At 63.1% G+C, this 17513-nt stretch overlaps 1 protein-coding gene across 1 annotated transcript in view; it reads right to left on the reverse strand.

The window, feature by feature from the left end:
• LOC142001720 (receptor-type tyrosine-protein phosphatase V-like) overlaps positions 1–17513 on the reverse strand; it is a 49190-nt gene that overhangs the window by 16019 nt on the left and 15658 nt on the right. Inside the window, exons 12-26 of the mRNA XM_074977241.1 lie at positions 16949–17221; positions 15425–15697; positions 11733–12005; positions 9701–9973; positions 9040–9318; positions 8709–8843; positions 8418–8631; positions 7917–7984; positions 7445–7571; positions 7113–7160; positions 6407–6500; positions 5045–5135; positions 4522–4598; positions 2139–2273; positions 1429–1551 (exon numbers count right to left, since the gene is read on the reverse strand). Coding sequence (XP_074833342.1) covers positions 1429–1551; positions 2139–2273; positions 4522–4598; positions 5045–5135; positions 6407–6500; positions 7113–7160; positions 7445–7571; positions 7917–7984; positions 8418–8631; positions 8709–8843; positions 9040–9318; positions 9701–9973; positions 11733–12005; positions 15425–15697; positions 16949–17221 — 2483 coding nt within the window. The remainder of the gene's footprint in view (positions 1–1428; positions 1552–2138; positions 2274–4521; positions 4599–5044; positions 5136–6406; positions 6501–7112; positions 7161–7444; positions 7572–7916; positions 7985–8417; positions 8632–8708; positions 8844–9039; positions 9319–9700; positions 9974–11732; positions 12006–15424; positions 15698–16948; positions 17222–17513) is intronic.

Genomic DNA, 17513 nt, shown 5'->3' on the forward strand with positions numbered 1-17513 from the left:
CCAGTGTCCCCAGCCGCTCCCCGGCCCCGGGCAGATCTCCAGCGTCCCCAGCCGCTCCCCGGCCCCGGGCAGATCTCCAGCGTCCCCAGCCGCTCCCCAGCCCCGGGCAGATCTCCAGTGTCCCCAGCCGCTCCCCGGCCCCGGGCAGATCTCCAGCGTCCCCAGCCGCTCCCCGGCCCCGGGCAGATCTCCAGCGTCCCCAGCCGCTCCCCGGCCCTGGGCAGATCTCCAGTGTCCCCAGCCGCTCCCCAGCCCCGGGCAGATCTCCAGTGTCCCCAGCCGCTCCCCGGCCCCGGGCAGATCTCCAGCGTCCCCAGCCGCTCCCCGGCCCTGGGCCGATCTCCAGCGTCCCCAGCCGCTCCCCGGCCCCGGGCAGATCTCCAGCGTCCCCAGCCGCTCCCCGGCCCTGGGCAGATCTCCAGTGTCCCCAGCCGCTCCCCGGCCCTGGGCAGATCTCCAGTGTCCCCAGCCGCTCCCCGGCCCTGGGCAGATCTCCAGCGTCCCCAGCCGCTCCCCGGCCCCGGGCAGATCTCCAGCGTCCCCAGCCGCTCCCCGGCCCCGGGCAGATCTCCAGCGTCCCCAGCCGCTCCCCGGCCCCGGGCAGATCTCCAGTGTCCCCAGCCGCTCCCCGGCCCCGGGCAGATCTCCAGCGTCCCCAGCCGCTCCCCAGCCCCGGGCAGATCTCCAGTGTCCCCAGCCGCTCCCCGGCCCTGGGCAGATCTCCAGTGTCCCCAGCCGTTCCCCAGCCCTGGGCCGATCTCCAGTGTCCCCAGCCGCTCCCCGGCCCCGGGCAGATCTCCAGTGTCCCCAGCCGCTCCCCGGCCCCGGGCAGATCTCCAGTGTCCCCAGCCGCTCCCCAGCCCCGGGCAGATCTCCAGCGTCCCCAGCCGCTCCCCGGCCAGCCCTGGGCCTTAGCTGCCAGCACTGAGTACCCATTCAAGCACAGCTGCTGCCAGGGCCAGACTCTGGTGTCTGAGCCATCAGCTGACCGATGCTGCTGGCCAGAGCCAGGCCCCTGCCCTGCTCTGTGCTGTCCTGTGCCCACCTCCAGGCCCTGTGATTGCCTGGCAGGCTGCCCTGCGTGGCTCTGCCAACACGCTGCCCTGCAGCAGGGGAGCTCTGGGGAAGCTGGCGGGAGGCAGCCTGTATGCCAGCCGCTGGGGCCCAGAGCTGGCTTAGCTGTTAGCTGCCTGGGAGGGAACCAACAGTCCTGTGTGATCCATAGCCCGACAATGGGAGTGGGCTGGGGGATGGACTGCCCCGGCCCCATGCGCTGCCCAGCCTGGCGCAGATGGACCCATTTCCCTTGTGGCCTCGTGGGAGCCCAGCTGGCCCCCCGGGACACCTCTCCTGGGCATGGCGGCACAGTCATCAAGACTGTGAGCTTGGCGGGGGCCTGTGCCAGACGCCTCTCGGCTGCTCACTCACGTGCCAGAGCTTGAAGGTGCGCGTGGTCCACTCGTCAGAGCTGCTCTGGGAGAGCAGATGAATGCGGATGTGTCCGTACGTAGCGGGCAAGGCCTCCGAAGGCCAGTAGTGATCACACAGCACCTGGAGGAAGGCGGGGGTGGGCACGGGGCAGCCGGCACAGAGAGACTGGGGCCACAGAGGAGAGCTGCAGTCCCTACACGCCCCCGCTCGGCAGGCTCCTGCTCTACGCTGGGGCTTTGGGTCACACCTTGTCTGCTGCTGGGGGAGCAGAGTCTGCGCATGGGGCAAACACAGCTCGGGCTAGTGGCCACAGCACCAGGGCAGGCGGCTTGGCTCCTGCTTCCCTTCCCTGCGTGCTTCCCCTTCCGCAGGGCGGGGCAAGCGTCAGTGTCCTCACGCCGCAGGCTGGGCAGGTTCATTGGACCCCCGGCACAGGGCTGGGCTCCCAGCTGAGTTACCGCCTGCGCCTGGGCACTAACATAAGGGGCTCTCAGAAAATACGCAGTGGGATGGACCTGGCCTGGTTAGGAGCCTCCACAGCCCCTGGCCCGTCACCCTGCCCAGAGTGGGGATGAAACTGGGACCTCCAGTGGGACTCAGCGCCTCTGGCCAGGCTCAGCACAGCTGCAGGGACAGAGCCAAGCCTGCACTTGGCTGTGCTCAGGCCCCTCCTAGCACCAGCCGCCAGGGCCTGGGACCAGTCCTACCCGTCCGTTCTCCATGCCGACGGTCAGCATAATGATGTTGCAAATGCTCTGCTCCCACACCAGCCTCCAGAAATCCTCGATGGTTTTCTTCAGCGGCCCCTGCGTGACGATGAACTCCTGCGGGGAGGTGTAGCCCTGGGGCAGAGACCAGACAGCCCGGCTCAGCCTGGGCCCGAGGCTGCGAGACCCCATCTGTATCTGACTAGATGATGCCCACTGACTTCAGCGCACTCCTGGGAAGCAGCTGGCAGGAGGGGCGTGTTTACCCCTCAGTGAGGCTACCTTCCCGGACACCCCTCGAACCCTCCAGTGCAACGCTATGGGGGGAGCATCCGTCCCCAGCCTGACAGGGTCCTTGCACCTGTCTAGAGCAGCTGCTGCCAGCTGCTGTTAGGGAACAGAGACAACTAGCTGGACCCTGGTTCTGACCCAGTCTGGCTGTTCCGGTGTTCGTGGAAGCAGACAGGGAGCTCTCCAACACCTTTCAGTGCCAGCCTGCGCTGCTTGTCACGTGACTGGATTTTTCTATTGGCTATGGAAGCCATTTTATGTGTCCGCTGTGTCTGCTGGCTCCAAGTACGGTGCCATGGGGCCATGTGAGGTGTGTACTGAAAGCTGAGGGTGCCCTGAATCTGTGTTTGCTTGTTATAGGTCTGTGCCATGTTTGCAGGTAGAGTTACACGTTTCAGCTCTGCAGCTGTACTAGAAATGTGTGACTGCGAAGAACCGGGTGCGGGGTGGCAAGTTAGTCTGTATCTGCAAAAACAAAAACAAAGTCCTGTAGCACCTTATAGACTAACATCTTTGGAGCATAAAATTTCGTGGGCAATGACCCTCTTTGTCAGATGCAGCAGGTCGTTGCCCACGAAAGCTCATGCTCCAAAATATCTGTTAGTCTATAAGGTGCCACGGGACTTCTTGTTGTTAGTGCTAAGAGTACACAAGAGGAGGTGTGACTGCCACTCCAGCCGCGACGACTGGCTATAAACAAAGAACCGAAGGCTCAGACAGCCCGTACACATCACAGGAACGTGGGACTTTCCTCCTGGGATGCAGCCAATGGCAACAGGCCACAAGGGCCCACCTGGATCAGGTGACTTTGGACTAAACCATGGGATGGAAATCAGATGCCCAGACATCCCTTCCACACATCATGTATGTGAACTGGGGTGGCTGGCGAGCTCAGCAGCCAATGGCAGTGTGCCACAACAGCCTGCCTGCGTCCGGTGGTCCAGTCTCTCCAGTGCCTGATGGGAAGGAGAAAGGACTTTTTCCTCCTCAGGAGAAAACTATAAAATGGCCCTAGAGCGTCCATCTTGGCCTTTTGTCTGTGGTTTTTGCTCTTGTCTGTGTTCAGGTCCCTGTTCCAGCGTGCTGGCTCCAGCTGGCCAGCTCTCCGGTTCTCCAGTACCTAAGACTGTGTACCCTGGAACCGTACCCCTTACAGGGTAAACTTTCAGAGACTCTCAAGTATCAGCAGAGAACATCACTGGCTGCCTCAACCGTGGTCACTGACGTATGTAAAGTATCGCTTGGACAATTCTTCTCCCACCCTGTTCTTTCTTTCTTTCTTAATAAACCCTTGGGCTGCGTCTACACTAGCAAGTTCTTTGGGAAGAGTTTTTGAAAGAAGGAGGCTCTTTCAAAGACCCCACAGAGCCTCTGCACCCGAAAAGTGTTTGTTCAAGAGTCAATCGAAAGAATGTGCTGCTCCTTTTGTACTCGCTCTTCTGTTCCCGTTTCAGGAAGAGCGCCCGAATTTGAAAGCTTCTTTCGAAGGAAAACGCTCCACAGGCCCTTTTTTTCGAAAGAGCAGTTCGAAAGAAGATCTTGCGGAAGAGATCTCCTGGAAGAGTTTCTTTAGAAAGATCTCTGCAGTGTAGATGTAGCCTTAGGTTTTAGATCTAAAGGATGTGTCATTTGCTTGGTGATTTGGATAAGATCCAAATGTATATTGACCTGGGACTGTGTCTGGAGCCCTTGGAACCCAGGTGAGTCTGGGGGGTGCTAGTGAAATAGGTTTTAAGAGCCTCTTGCTTTAAGTTGGGGTTGTTGCTCTGGGCTGGTACAGCAGCTGGCCAGTCTGTGGGTTTGCTGTGTGGCTTCTGGCTGGCCAGTGGGGCTGGCAGAGGGGCTGTTGTGGCTGGTTGGATTTGCCTTAGTGAGAAGGAAATCCCAGCCTGGGCTGTAAGTGGCCCAGTTTTAAGCAAAGATACCCTGGCCCAGAAACCCCATCGTACTACACCGCTCCAGAGCCCTCTGCCAGCCAGCCCGAAATGTTAATTGGACTTCCCTGGCAGTGGCTCCCTGCATGTGCCAGCCACAGTCCCCTGTGTGGGGGAGCGACTGGGGACTGCGATGGGGGAAGCAGGTAGGCACTCACGGGGATGAAGTTGGCGTTGATGTAGGCAGAGTGGGGTTCCTCCCCCAGCTGGCTGAGCCTGACTCTTGAGTGATCGTCTGCAAGAAACCAAAATACGATCATGCGCTGTGCTGAGCCAGCTCCCGGCAGCCACGCCACGCCGTGCCACGCTCCGCTGCCTTCTTGGGCCCTCCCCCTTCCCAGCTGGGCACGTGGCAGGCAGGAGCCAATCCCAGCCCTTCGGCCTGGTGCCCCTCACGCCGCCCAGGCGGGAAGCTGGACCCGTGGGTTGGGTCAGGCCCTTCCCCCGCAGGTCTCAGCCTGTCTGTGAAAGTGTATTTGTGTCTTGGCAAAGATCGCGTCACGCGTCTCACACAGCAAGGGGGGCCCAGCCCCGCCCCTCCCCACCCACCACACTCCACGCCGTATCCATGCGCGGCGCACTTGGAATGCCAGCGCACCTGGACCCAGAGCCCCTCCGTGCCCACTGGCCAAGGGGCACAGACTGTCCTGGCAGCAGCACAGGGGCTGGGCCAGAACTTACAGGGCAGCACATGGGGGTATCTGTTCTTGGAGACGTTGGCGGGAAGTTCTGCTTCGACCTTAGGCTGCTCCTTCCCTACTTCCTTCAGCTCCTGCCGGGCACAAGGAGAAATTCAGTGGCGCTTCTGTGGGACAGATGGGTTGGCTTGGGGAGGGCCCTGGGCAGGCCCCAGCTTTCTGCGCATGGCCAGTGGGTCTCCGTGGCTTGGAGGAGCAGAGCGTGTGTGGCCACGTGGGACCGTGTTCGTTTTCACAGTGACATCAATGAGGAGCAGCCGGACGGAGCGGTGCCCCCGCCCACCGGGTGCTGCCAAGGAGGGGCAGAGGAGAGCTAGGCCAAAGACCCACTCAGGATGGTTCAACAGCAACCCCCCCACCTGCCCCCCCACTCGTGAGACTCCCGAGGGCAGCCGTGGTGCCACCTTCCCGTAAAAGTGCAGCAGATGTGGGGGACAGGGGTGGCACCAATGCAGCCACCCCGGCTAGTGACCTGAGCGTTCACCCTGGCCTTGTTCTCCGGCTGCCGACCTGCGCCAGCTCAGCTGCACCCCTTGTTACTGTGCCAGCTGCATGAAGGCTGGCGGGGGTGCGGGCGCGCACTGAGCCATGCTCCACTCACACCTCCCCGGCCAGTGGAGATGGACCAGAGCGCAGCGTGCCACGTGGAACTGAACGGGGCGGCAGAGCTCGTGCCCGGCAGCACTGGGGCAGTCGCTCCACTCTGGCAGGAAAAGGGTTAAGCCCTGGGAGAGGGCAGAGGCTGAAAGAGCCGACAGCCGGGGCAATTAGCTGCCAATTAGCGCTACGGCTAAGCAGGGCCCAGCTGAGGGCTGTGGGGCAGGAGAGACCTAGCAGCTCAGCCAGCTACAGGGGCTGCTTGCCGCAGGGCAGGGCAGGGCTGGGAGAAGGCAGGCAGGCAGGCAGCACCGGGGGAGCTCTGGCCACCAGGCTGCAGGGCCTGAGGAAAGGCCCAAGGATACCGGGGCAGCAGGTCCAAGCCCCCTGCCGGTGAGGGGTGGCTACTGGAGGTGGCACTTTGCCCCTGTGCTGAGGTCCAGCCGATGTCTGGCAGTGGGTCACTGAGGCAAGGTGGGTGTTGGGGTGTGGGGTGCCTGGGAGGGGGGTGTTAAGCCAAGTGGAGAACAGGGACCAGAGGATGCCCCAGAGGTGGAAAGAGCCACTTCCCGCATGTCCAGCAGGAGGCGCCATGGCACTGAGTCACACCCCCATCACACCCCAGCTTGGTGCTTCCCCCCATGCGCAGCCAGCAGCTGCTTTTCCTGCTCTCGCCCCCTGCCCATGACTTGCATGTGCCCCTAGAAATGCAGAGCAGCTCCCGCCTCTCCCCGGGGGCGCCGCGCACCTCGAACTCCTGGAAGAAGCCGTGGTTGGCATTGGCCGTCTTCGCCTCGTAGTGCTGCTTGAAGCTCTGGATGGGGATCGGCCGGTGGGTGTTTCTGTGGGCAATGACATTGTTCCCGGGGCCATGGCAGACAAGCGGCTCCGGGGTTCGCAGTCACGCGGGACAGGAGATGCCCTGCAGGGAGCTATTCTGAGGGAGTCCTACGGCTGCCTTAGGCAAGAAATCAGCCCCGGGGTCCCTTGGGCACTGAGCCCCAGACTTGGGCCCCCTTATGCCACCTTGGTAGAGATGGGACACCCAGGCTTGTGCGGCAGGGGTTCCCCAGGCCTGAGGCTGGAGCCCTGCCAGGGCATCTGCACTGCCAGCTAACTGTGATTCCCTTTGTGCTGAAGCAGAAGTGTGGAGATGACCAGCCTTTGCTCTGTGACAGCGCGTTGGACAGTGAGTGCTGGGTGCACTGCAGGGTGCGGGGGTGCAACCTGGCAAGGTGGGAATCTGCCCAGAGGAGACTCCCAGGGACTTAGACAATGGAAGGTTAGCGGGGGAGTCGTGGGGCAGCTGCTGCACTTTACAAGGTGACCAGAAGGATGGGACTGGCAGGAGCCTGCAGCCTGGAGCAGCCTAGAGCCACGCTGCTGTGGTGACCCATTGGGAGAGCTGGCTGGGTCTGCTGAGGGGAAGCAGGGAGCCTGCCCGGCACACTCACCTAAAGCTGTACAAGGCCATTTCTTGCGGTAAGTTCCTCTTCTTGGCTCTGAAAGCAAAGGGCAGTGCCACCACTCCTGCAGAGCCCCGGGGCAGTGGCCGAGGGTGCTGCTCAGTGGCAGGGAAGGGCTGTGAGAGGCACAGCCAGTGACCTGGGCAACTTGTCAGCCTGCATTCAGCGTGCCCCAGGGCTGGCACTTGCTGTTCCAGACCTGGCCCCTCCTGTGACCCAAAACCACCGTGCTGTCCTCTCCCTGGGGTTCACACCAGCTCTTGCTGCTGCTGGGCAGGTCCAGCCTGTGGCTCGTCCCTGGGGGAACGGGCCTTCCTTACCTTTGTGTTCTGAGCCGCTTCCAGCAGACCCAGCCGAAAATCACTGCCAGCGTCAGGAGACAGCCCGCAACGACTCCAGCGGCGACAGGCACTGTAACGGGTCTGGGCTCCGCGCCAGCTCCAGCCACTGAAGACCAAGAGCAGGGGAATTCTCTGCATTTAAACTGTGCATTGCAAAGGAGCCCCGCGCACGCCACAGACTGACTCAGGCGCCCCTTGAAGGTCACCCAGCCCCGCTTCGCAGCCAGGCTCGCTGGAGATGGGGATGGCAGGGGAAGGCAGCCCTAGCGCGTAGGACTCTCACGGAGGCTGGACAGAGCGAAGTGGAAGTCCCGGGTTAGTAAATGTAACGTGCACTTCTGGCCTGCCATTACCAGCACTGACGCTCCCCTCCCAGAGCGAGCAAAGCCACGGCTGGAGCAGCAAGAGTAACTGCAGCTCCCTGGCGCAATGCCGAGCGGCCACGACGCACCTGAAAACGGCGTGAAGGACACCGAAGGGTCCACCGGGTCGTATCTGGTGAAAGCAGCGACGCTGAACCTGGGGCAAAGGCGAGAGCAGAGGTAACCCACGCACCTTGGGGGGGCTCATGGCCCCGGGGGGTGGCACCAGCCCACTCATGCAGAGCAAGGGGGAGTCTCTTCTACAGCGTTAGCTGGGCGCCAGCTGGCTTTTAGCTCACACTGTGGAGGTGCCTGCACTGAGCTGCAGAGGCCCCAGTTCAAGTCCGCCTGTGGGTGGTTACACAGGGGTGAACCCAGCCCAGCAGAGGAAACCGGACTGGTCTGGTTGTGGTTTCTGGACACTCACACCTCCCAGCTCTCTCCATGGCAGGCCGTCCAGTGCAGCCATCGCAGTCCCTTGAGGCCCCTCCGTGCACGTTTGGGGGGGTGAGGGAGCTGCAGCCTGGTTCTCCCTGGAGAGCCCACGCCAGCCCCCTTGTCTGGCACAGCAGGGCCCCTCCTGTGCCCACCTGTACTGAGTGTTGGCTTTCAGTTTCCCATTGCAGATCTCCCGGGAGCGGCCGCACTCCTCTGTTCCCACGGGCACTGCCCAGGTCTGGTGGGCAGCGCTCCTCTGCTCCGGCTGGAAAGGGCTGGGCAGCAGCACCGCCACGTAGGAGTCCTCCTGCCCGTAGTAGTGATCGTACCAGGTGCTGGTCACCATCTCCCGGCTGGGCCTCAGTACTGGAGTGAAAGACACAAGCGGCTCAGTGGCAGCCGGGAGCCGTGTGCCGGGGCCGGGGGCAGACGTGGGCACTCACGCGATGCGTTGGCGGTGACGACGACGGCGTAGTACTCGATCCGGCCGTTCTCCTCGCTGAACGTGTCCGGGGAGATGAGCACTCTGGAGCCAGCGTCAACCCACGGGGCGTCTGCTCGTACCGGGGGAGGCAGCACTGAAATGGACCCCCGGGGGGTTCAGGCCGGGGGTGGGCTCAGGCGTGAGCAGTTCCACCCCCCCAGCCAACAGCGTCTGTACAAGCCAGTCCTGAGCCTCGGCCCCTCTCCACGTTCAGGAGCCTGGGGGTCTGGCACAGGCCCACAAGCTGAGCTGGAGGGGGTGGGGCGCCCGCGGGCCAGGCAGAGACCTACCCACGGTGGACGTGTTGCAGAGCAGAGTCACGGCCTGGCTCCTCCGCCCGTTCGAGCCCACTGTGCGTGTGGTGACTTGGTAGGAAGAGTCTGGCTCCAAACCCTGGAGCGTGGCCATGCTCCTGGGCGTGAGCACCCGAACCTCAGCCTGGGGCAGGCCCCCGCACAGCCGCTCTACCACCAGCTCGAAGGCCTCCACGTCGCCGGCAGGGACAGTCCAGTTCAGGGAAAAGCCCTTCGTGTTGGGCTGGCACCACACATCTGCCACCGGCTCCGGTGCTGAGAAAGGAGACGCCCAGGGCTAGGCAGACCCCACAAGTGTGGGGCATTTCCACCCCGGAACGAAGCCACGTGCCCCAAAGTCGGACGCCGGGGGCTTGGTGGCCCAGGGCTGGAGTGGCTGGGCCAGGGACTGGGGAAGGGCTGGGGGCCGCGCAGGAAGCGGGGGAGGCTGAGAATGGGCTGGAGCGCCATGCAAGAGGCCGGGGCTCTCGTGGCTGGGCTCAGGGCCTGCGTGGGAGACATGTCCCGGCAGGACCCGGCCAAGGGAGACTCGTTGTAGAATGGGGTTTAGCTCCCAGGAGGCCAGGCCCCTCTCTGGCTCAGGTGGGCCTCTCCTTGCTCCCCTGGGACCGTGCACCGCGTGCAGGCCCGGACCCACCTATTGGCACCACGACGACGCCGGTGCTGCTCCGGTAGGGCCCAGCCACGCAGCTCATGGAAACAGAGTAATTTCTGCCTGGGACCAGCCCCCGGAACAAGTGCTGGGCTTGGCCCCCAGCCAGGGTGTGCCTCCGCGGCAGGGTGCTGTTCTCGGGATCCCGCAGCCACAGCTGGCAGTCATCCTGCTGGCCGGGGGCCGGGCCCCAGCTCACAGCCAGCACCGCGGGGCTCTGCCCAGGCACGGCCGAGAAATTCGCTGGAACCAGAGGGGCTACGGGGAGAAACGACCCAAGAGGGAGAGTCGTTTTCTGAGTGTGCTACATCTGCCCCCGCCCTCCCCCAGCGCTCCCCCCATCTGCCCCTGCCCTCCCCCAGCGCTCCCAGTACCACATCTGCCCCCGCTCCACCCCACCCCAGCACTCCACCATCTACCCCCGCCCTCCCCCAGCGCTCCCAGTACTACATCTGCCCCCACCCTCCCCCAGTACTCCCCCATCTGCCCCCGCCCTCCCCCAGCGCTCCCCCCATCTGCCCCTGCCCTGCCCCAGCCCTCCCTCATCTGCCCCCGCCCTCCCCCAGCGCTCCCGGTACCACATCTGCCCCGGCTCCACCCCACCCCAGCATTCCCCCATCTGCCCCCGCCCTCCCCCAGCGCTCCCCCCATCTGCCCCCGCTCCACCCCACCCCAGCACTCCCCCATCTGCCCCTGCCCTGCCCCAGCACTCCCGGTACCACATCTGCCCCAGCCCTCCCCCATCTGCCCCTGCCCTGCCCCAGCCCTCCCCCATCTGCCCCCACCCTCTCCCAGCGCTCCCAGTACTACATCTGCCCCACCCCACCCCAGCACTCCCCCATCTACCCCCGCCCCACCCCAGCGCTCCCAGTACTACATCTGCCCCCGCCCCACCCCAGCACTTCCCCCATCTGCCCCGCCCTTCCCCAACGCTCCCAGTACTACATCTGCCCCCACCCTCCCCCAGCGCTCCCTCCATCTGCCCCTGCCCTGCCCCAGCCCTCCCCCATCTGCCCCCACCCTCTCCCAGCGCTCCCAGTACTACATCTGCCCCACCCCACCCCAGCACTCCCCCATCTACCCCCGCCCCACCCCAGCGCTCCCAGTACTACATCTGCCCCCGCCCCACCCCAGCACTTCCCCCATCTGCCCCGCCCTTCCCCAACGCTCCCAGTACTACATCTGCCCCCACCCTCCCCCAGCGCTCCCTCCATCTGCCCCTGCCCCACCCCAGCACGCCCCCATCTGCCCCCGCCCTCCCCCAGCTCTCCCACATCTGCCCCTGCCCCACCCCAGCACTCCCCCGTGAGAGGGGTTACACCTGGGGCTGCGGGGGGGTGGGTTCGGGGCTGAGAGGGGTTATGCCTGGGGGTGGGGTGCAGGTTGGGGCTCTTTTGTGTTCAGGCCCTGGAACATGTGAAAAATTGCCATGTGGCCCCGATGAGAAAAGGTGTCCCCCCCGCCCCCCGCAATCTAGTTCTGTTTTGAACCCTTTAAGGTCACAGAAACCTACAATCCCAGGGCTGGAAGGGACCTCAGGGGTCATCTAGTCCCGCCCCTGCCCAAAGCAGGGTCAACCCCACCTAAGTCATCCCAGCCAGGACCTTGTCCAGCCGGGACTTGAAACCCTGCAGGGATGGGGATTCCACCTCCCCCCATAACACATTCCAGCTCTGCTCTGCTCTGCAGGGAGTTGCCCAGGCCGACCACGTGCTGGGATCCAAAGTCTGCAGACCTGGGCTTCACGCCTGGCTACTGGCTGGACCCTGACCAAGTCTCTGGGATCCTCAGGTGCCATCAGCTCCTGCTCAGCCTCCTAACCCAGAGCCCCAGCCCATCTCCTCGCCTGGGGCCTGCAGCCCACAAGCTCTCATCCAACAGCACCGGCTGCTTCCCCAGCAGCCCCCTGCTCTGGCCTCTGTCGTGCCATAGCCCAGGCGCCCAGTATGCCCAGCCCCAGCCAGCTCGGCAGCGTTGGGTTGCACAGGGCGAAGGCCCCCGCATCACCCCCACTCACTGGTCCAGTCGCTGATGTTCCCGGCAGGCGTCCGGCAAGGACCCGCTGTGGCGGCCACCTCCAGCAAATACTTGTGTCCTGGAGCCAGGCCCAGGAAGGTGAATGTGTTGGCGTCCTTCCCGACAGACGCACGTGCTGCCACACGGCCACCTCGCGCCCGGTACAGGGTCAGCGTGTAGCCATCCTGCTGCCCGCCGGCAGCTGCCCAGGAGGCAGCCAGCCTGTCAGGGCGGCCCTGGTTTGTCAGGTACACACGGCGCGGTGCCAAGGGGCCTGGGGAAACACCAGCAGAGAGAGAGAGAGAGACGGAAAGCTGCATGCAGCTCGCGGGCATCATTAGCTACCTCCCAGGCTTCCACTGCCCGGCAGGGAGTGGGGAGCAGGGACAAGGCGCAGGGCTCCCACCCCCTTTTCCCCACCTGCCCAAGCACTGTTGATTCTGAGATCAGGGCTTGGGCCCATGCTGCCATCCCTGTGGAGACAAGACCCGGCACGGCCTGTGGGAGGTGAGCACAGGCAGCCCTGACCAATGTTCCCTCGAGCTTTTTCCAGCCATGTGTGGAATAAATGTTGTGTGTGCGCCAAGGCTTGTGCAGAGGTGCACCACCCGTAGCTGCTGTCAGGGACGATGGGAGCTGGTTGGGTCTGTCAGCGGGTGCAGCTCTGGTAATGGTTTGGGCTCTCAATCTGCTTATTTAAAGTAAAATGTTCATAAACCCCTAGGGGACTTAGGAGCCCAAGACCCAGGGACCGTTCTTGGGCCCCTCAGTTATGTCTCAGCCAAACTCTCTCCTGGGATCCTCTCAGCGCACTTGGTGTCACATGAATGGATTTGTACATGGGACATGGAAGCCATTTTATGAGCTCAGTGTATCTGCTGGCCCCAGATATTGTGCTGGAGTGAGGGGGGCATCTGAGGTGTCTAAAGAAAGCTGAGGATGTCCTGAATCTGTGTCTGCTGCTCGTGTGTCCGTAGCATGTTGGTAAGTAAAGTTACAGATTTTAGCTCTGTAGTTGTATCAGGAATATTCAGAGCCAAAGGGCACAATGGGAGGTGTGATTGCCACCCCAGCCAGGGCGCTTGACTGAGACAAAGGACAATGCACATCTAAGAAGTTACAGCAACAAAGGGTCCTGTGGCACCTTATAGACTAACAGAAAAGTTTTGAGCATGAGCTTTCGTGAGCAGAGACTCTGATGCATCTGATGAAGTGAGTCTGTGCTCACGAAAGCTCATGCTCAAAACTTTTCTGTTAGTCTATAAGGTGCCACAGGACCCTTCGTTGCTGTTACAGATCCAGAGTAACACGGCTACCCCTCCGATATCTAAGAAGATGAGACTGTCCTGGGATTCATGCAAAGGCAGTTTGCCACAACAGCCCATCTGGGTAAGGTGACAATGGCCCTCAAGCACCCAATGGGAGGAGAAAGAGCTTTGTCTCTGGCCACAAAAGAGAACCAGGAGGTGGACCGAGCAGTATCCATCTTGGAGTCTCAGACTTGTGTCTTCTGCTCTCCATTCTGGGTCCATGTCCCAGCACGCTGACTGCAGCTCGCCAGGTCTCCACTTCCCCCATAACTAAAGCTGTGGGACTGGAGACTATATCCCTCAGGGATGGACTTTCAGAGACATTCAAGAATCAGCAAATACCCTCGCTGGTCTGCATCAATAGCTGTAGCTGATGTGTGTAAGTGCCGTGCTCCCCTGAGTTATGTGAGGGCTGTGTTCCCACCCACCTTTGCACAACTCGCATTTCGCAACAGTCGGGGCGGCTTTTTCCCCAGTGGGGCATGTTCTGCAGCCAGGGAAGCAGCCGGAGCACATGGAGCTCCGGGGATTGGGGGGCAGCTGGGGAGGGTTAAGCCTGGGGTAGGTTGGGGCCATGGCAGGGTGGCAGTGGGGGTTAAGCCTGGAGTGGGTTGGGGCTGCAGCAGGGATGTGGGTGGAGTTGAGGCACAGCTGCAGGTGGTGAGCCATGCTGGGGGGTTTGAACCAGGATGAGGGGGTTGAGCTGGAGCCATGCAGGGGCAGGGGAGAGGCTTGACCTGGACCCAGGCCATGGGGGGTTGAACTCGGAGGGGGGAGGACTGAGCTGGAGCTGAGCTTGGGGTGGTGGGTTGGGCTGTGGGGGGGTTGAACCAGGGCCACGTGGGGCAGGGTTGAGCCAGTGCCAGGGAGAGTGGGATTTTGAGTTGCCCTTAACTCACACTGATGCAAGTCAAACGCACCTCAAACTCGCGCGTTTCGAGGGTTTACTGTGCCGCTTCCACGATTTCGCTCTCTCGCCCTCTTCTTTCCTTTCTTAAGTGACTTTAGAGCTGAAGGGTTTGGCAAGTGCGGTGACCTGGGGAAGATCCAAGTCCCTATGGACTGGGGACTGGGGCTGGCCCCTTTAGGACTCGGAAGTATCTGTGTGGTGTTGGTGGGACAGGTTTAATAACCGCTCACCTGAAACTGGGGGCTCTTGGGCTGGGCTGGAAGAGCAGCTGGGAAGTCTGGGAGGTTTGCTTGTGTGGCTGCTGGCTGGCAGTGGGGCTGTTGAGGCTGGTTACACTTGCCTTAGGAAGAAGGAGACCCCAGGCTGGGCTGTAAGTGGCCTGGATTTGAAGCCAGGTTACCCTGGATTGATTTCTCTAGGTTTCTGGGCACATTACACTTGGAAATGGCCGGGGTTCTATCAGCGAGGGTCAGATCCTTCCCAGGGTGGGGCAACTCAAACACAGACAACAGGGTGTGCTGAAGTGGGGACTGTACTCCCCGTGTTAGGTTCCATGTGTTTCCTACAGACCTGTAGTAACGCCTTGTGTGTGCCTCAGTTTCCCTAGGCACAGCATCAGTGTGTAGTGGTGAGGGGAGTTCTGCTGTGATGACTCCTCATGTGTAGGTAACCTAGGCAACCAGGTAACACCTTCCCCCCTCCCTCCTGGGCCCCTCTCCCCAAGGTGACACATCTGATCTACGCTGAGTCCCTGTCGCCGGACACACTTCGTTCCCCTGCCGAAGGAGAGTCACCTCTGACGGGGGGCAGGGCCTGGGGACCCCCCACTCTGACCCGGACTCTCGTGGCCGTTGCATCTCCTGGAATCCTAGTGAGAGTGGCTCAGCTGATCTACATGAGAATGCTTGTCTCAGCCGGGAGCTGAGAGTCGGGCTGGCCTCTTCCCTCCACACGCGTCGCCCTCAGTAACTCTGACCTAGGGAAGGGACTTACAGGGGTAACCTATGAGTGAGCCATAGCCCTGTACGCCCATCAGCCGGTGCCTGCTTCATGGGAAAGCGGCATGAGATGGAACAAGCCCAGCTTGACTCTCAGAGCCCCGGCTGAGTGGGTGGGGCTGGCGGTGGGGCAGGGGAAGGGGACTTATGCTTGTGAAGGAGGGGCGGTTGAGACAGGATGCAGTGACAGACTCAGCTTACCCTAGGATGGATTTCTGGGGCACACAGGTTGGGTCTGTCAAGGCCCCAACCCTCCCAGGTCTCAGACGGAGCAGAGCCCGGAGTCTGGGTTCGCCGCCCAGCCGCAGTGCCAAAGGGCGCCCAGCTCCGGTGACACGCCACAGGGCCCTGCTCCTTCTCCAGGGAGACCCGCCAGAGCTCGTCTCGGGGCACGCAGCGGCTCCCGGGGCGTGAACGCAGGGTGCTTTGAACGCTGAGGCCCAGATTGGCTCATTACGCAGACCCTGCTACTCACACGTCCAGGCGCTGGCGTTCGCCGCCGCTGTCTCGAAGGGCCCAGCCGTGGAGGCCACCTGCAGCAGGTGCAGGCTCCCTGGGGCCAGGTCTGCAAAGGTGAAGTTGTGGGTGTCCTTCCCAAGAGCAGCCTGTGCCACCATGGCACCAGCTCCTGCACGGTACAGGGTCAGCTTGTAGCCATCCCGGCCTCCGGCTGCAGCTCCCCAGGATGCGCTCAGCCTGTCGGGGTGCCCTCGACTCATCAGGGAGACGTCCGGGGGCGCCAGAGGGTCTGGGGAAACACCAGATCCTACCTCGCTAATGGGGCACAGCTGATGGGGCAGCCAGCCCCACGGCCACTGCACAGCATGGGACAGGCTGCCGGAGGGTACGGAGAGCCTGGCCGTCACGTGTCCCTCCCCTGCACCTGTACCCACACTCCCTCCCTCTCTGCGCCCTGCCCCGTGTGACAGCCGGAGAGCCAAGCGCACCGGCCGGCCAGAGGGCTGCAGTGCACACTGGTTCCCCACAGCAGGCAGGCCGAGTCCCCGAGGCGAGGCAGCATCTCTCTGCTGGCCAACCTCACTGGGAAGGGCTGGTGCAGATGGGCACGTCGGACCCATGCCCTGAATCTGCAGCCAGGGGCTAGCCAGTTGCCGGGGAGAAGCTGTCTGATAGTGGTGAGAGCACGAGCGGTGTAAACCCTGGCTGGGGAGCTCAGCTGTTGAGGGGCCTTTCGCGGGTCTGGGGCAGGTCAGGTTAACAAGAAGCAAACCAAATGGGTCCGGGATGTTGGCCCTGCCGTGAGGGCCGGGCCTGAGCTGGTGGCCTGTGGAGGTCCCTGTGGTAGATACGAGGTGGGTGAGAAGTGTCTGCAGGGGGTGGAGGAATCGGGCCCCCGGAGCTAACACAGCTTGTGCAGAGTGAGACGTGAACAAAGGGCTGTGCCAGGCTCAGGGAGGAGCAATGGGGAGGGTCTCCTGTCTGGGGCAAAGCCCATGCCGGGGGCGGGGGCAGGCGATTTCTGGAAGGACGCCAGCCGCCCAGCAGCAGTCTCTGGAGCCCAGAGGGAGGCCAGCGCTCTCCCCTCGCTGACAGCCGGCCCTGGCTGGAACACAGGGGCGGCTCTGGCCAGTGCGGAGGGCCGCAGGCTGGCGGCTTCCTGGTAACTGAGGCTGGAGAGGGTGTGCTCGCTACGGAACGACTCGCCTCCGGCCCCCTCACTCGCCAGCCTTAGCACTCCACACACCCGCTGCAGCTCAGCCCGGCTCCCAGCAGGCGGGGCGGGGGGCGAGCGTGTCTTGTCTGTGGACCCACAGCCCTGAGCACGCTGGTGCGTGAGCGCTGCGGCCGTGGGCGTGCGCCGATGCATCCCCGTGTCCTGGGGCACGAGGGAGCGTCGGTGTGTCGGGGGGACTGTCAGAGTGCAGGGGAGAGTCACTGTCTCTCACCTCTCCTGCCCCGCTCCTGTCACTGGTTGGCACCTCCCAAAGGCTGCGCCGGCCTGTGCCCCCCTCCGCCCCCTTTACAGCCCCGCACTCACAGGTCCAGGTGCTGCTGTTGGCGGCTGCTGCCTGGTAAGGCCCGGCCACGGAGGCCACCTCCAGCGTGTGCCTGTGGCCTGGGACCAGCCCCGTGAAGGTGAAATTGTGGGCATCCTCCCCGGCGAAGGCACTTGCAGCCACTCCAGCCTCTCCTTCCCGGTAGAGGGTCAGTACGTAGCCCTCTCCGCCCCCAGCAGCAGCTCTCCAGGACGCACTCAGCCTGTCCGGGTGCCCCCGGTTTGCCACACGCACGGCCAGAGGGGCCAGAGGGCCTGGGGAGGAGACCAGACCCGTCAGGATACAGAGCCTGCAGCTGTGGGCCACCCACTGCAGCCTCCCCACAGGGGCCAGCCAGGCCGGTTCCTGCTGCTATTTCCACCACGTGCAGGGCACGTTTTGTTGTGTGCAGCGAGGCGTGTGCAGGCGTGCAGTGAGGCGTGTGCAGGCGTGCAGCGAGGCGTGTGCCTCAGCTCTGTCACAGAAACGCCTCTCCACCATCCTGCCAGCCTCAGCCGGGGTTCCCCTCCCACCCCAGCCTTCCCCAGCTGGCCAAGCCCACCAGCC

This window comes from Carettochelys insculpta, chromosome 26, assembly GCF_033958435.1.
Source record: "Carettochelys insculpta isolate YL-2023 chromosome 26, ASM3395843v1, whole genome shotgun sequence".
Taxonomy (NCBI): domain Eukaryota; kingdom Metazoa; phylum Chordata; order Testudines; family Carettochelyidae; genus Carettochelys; species Carettochelys insculpta.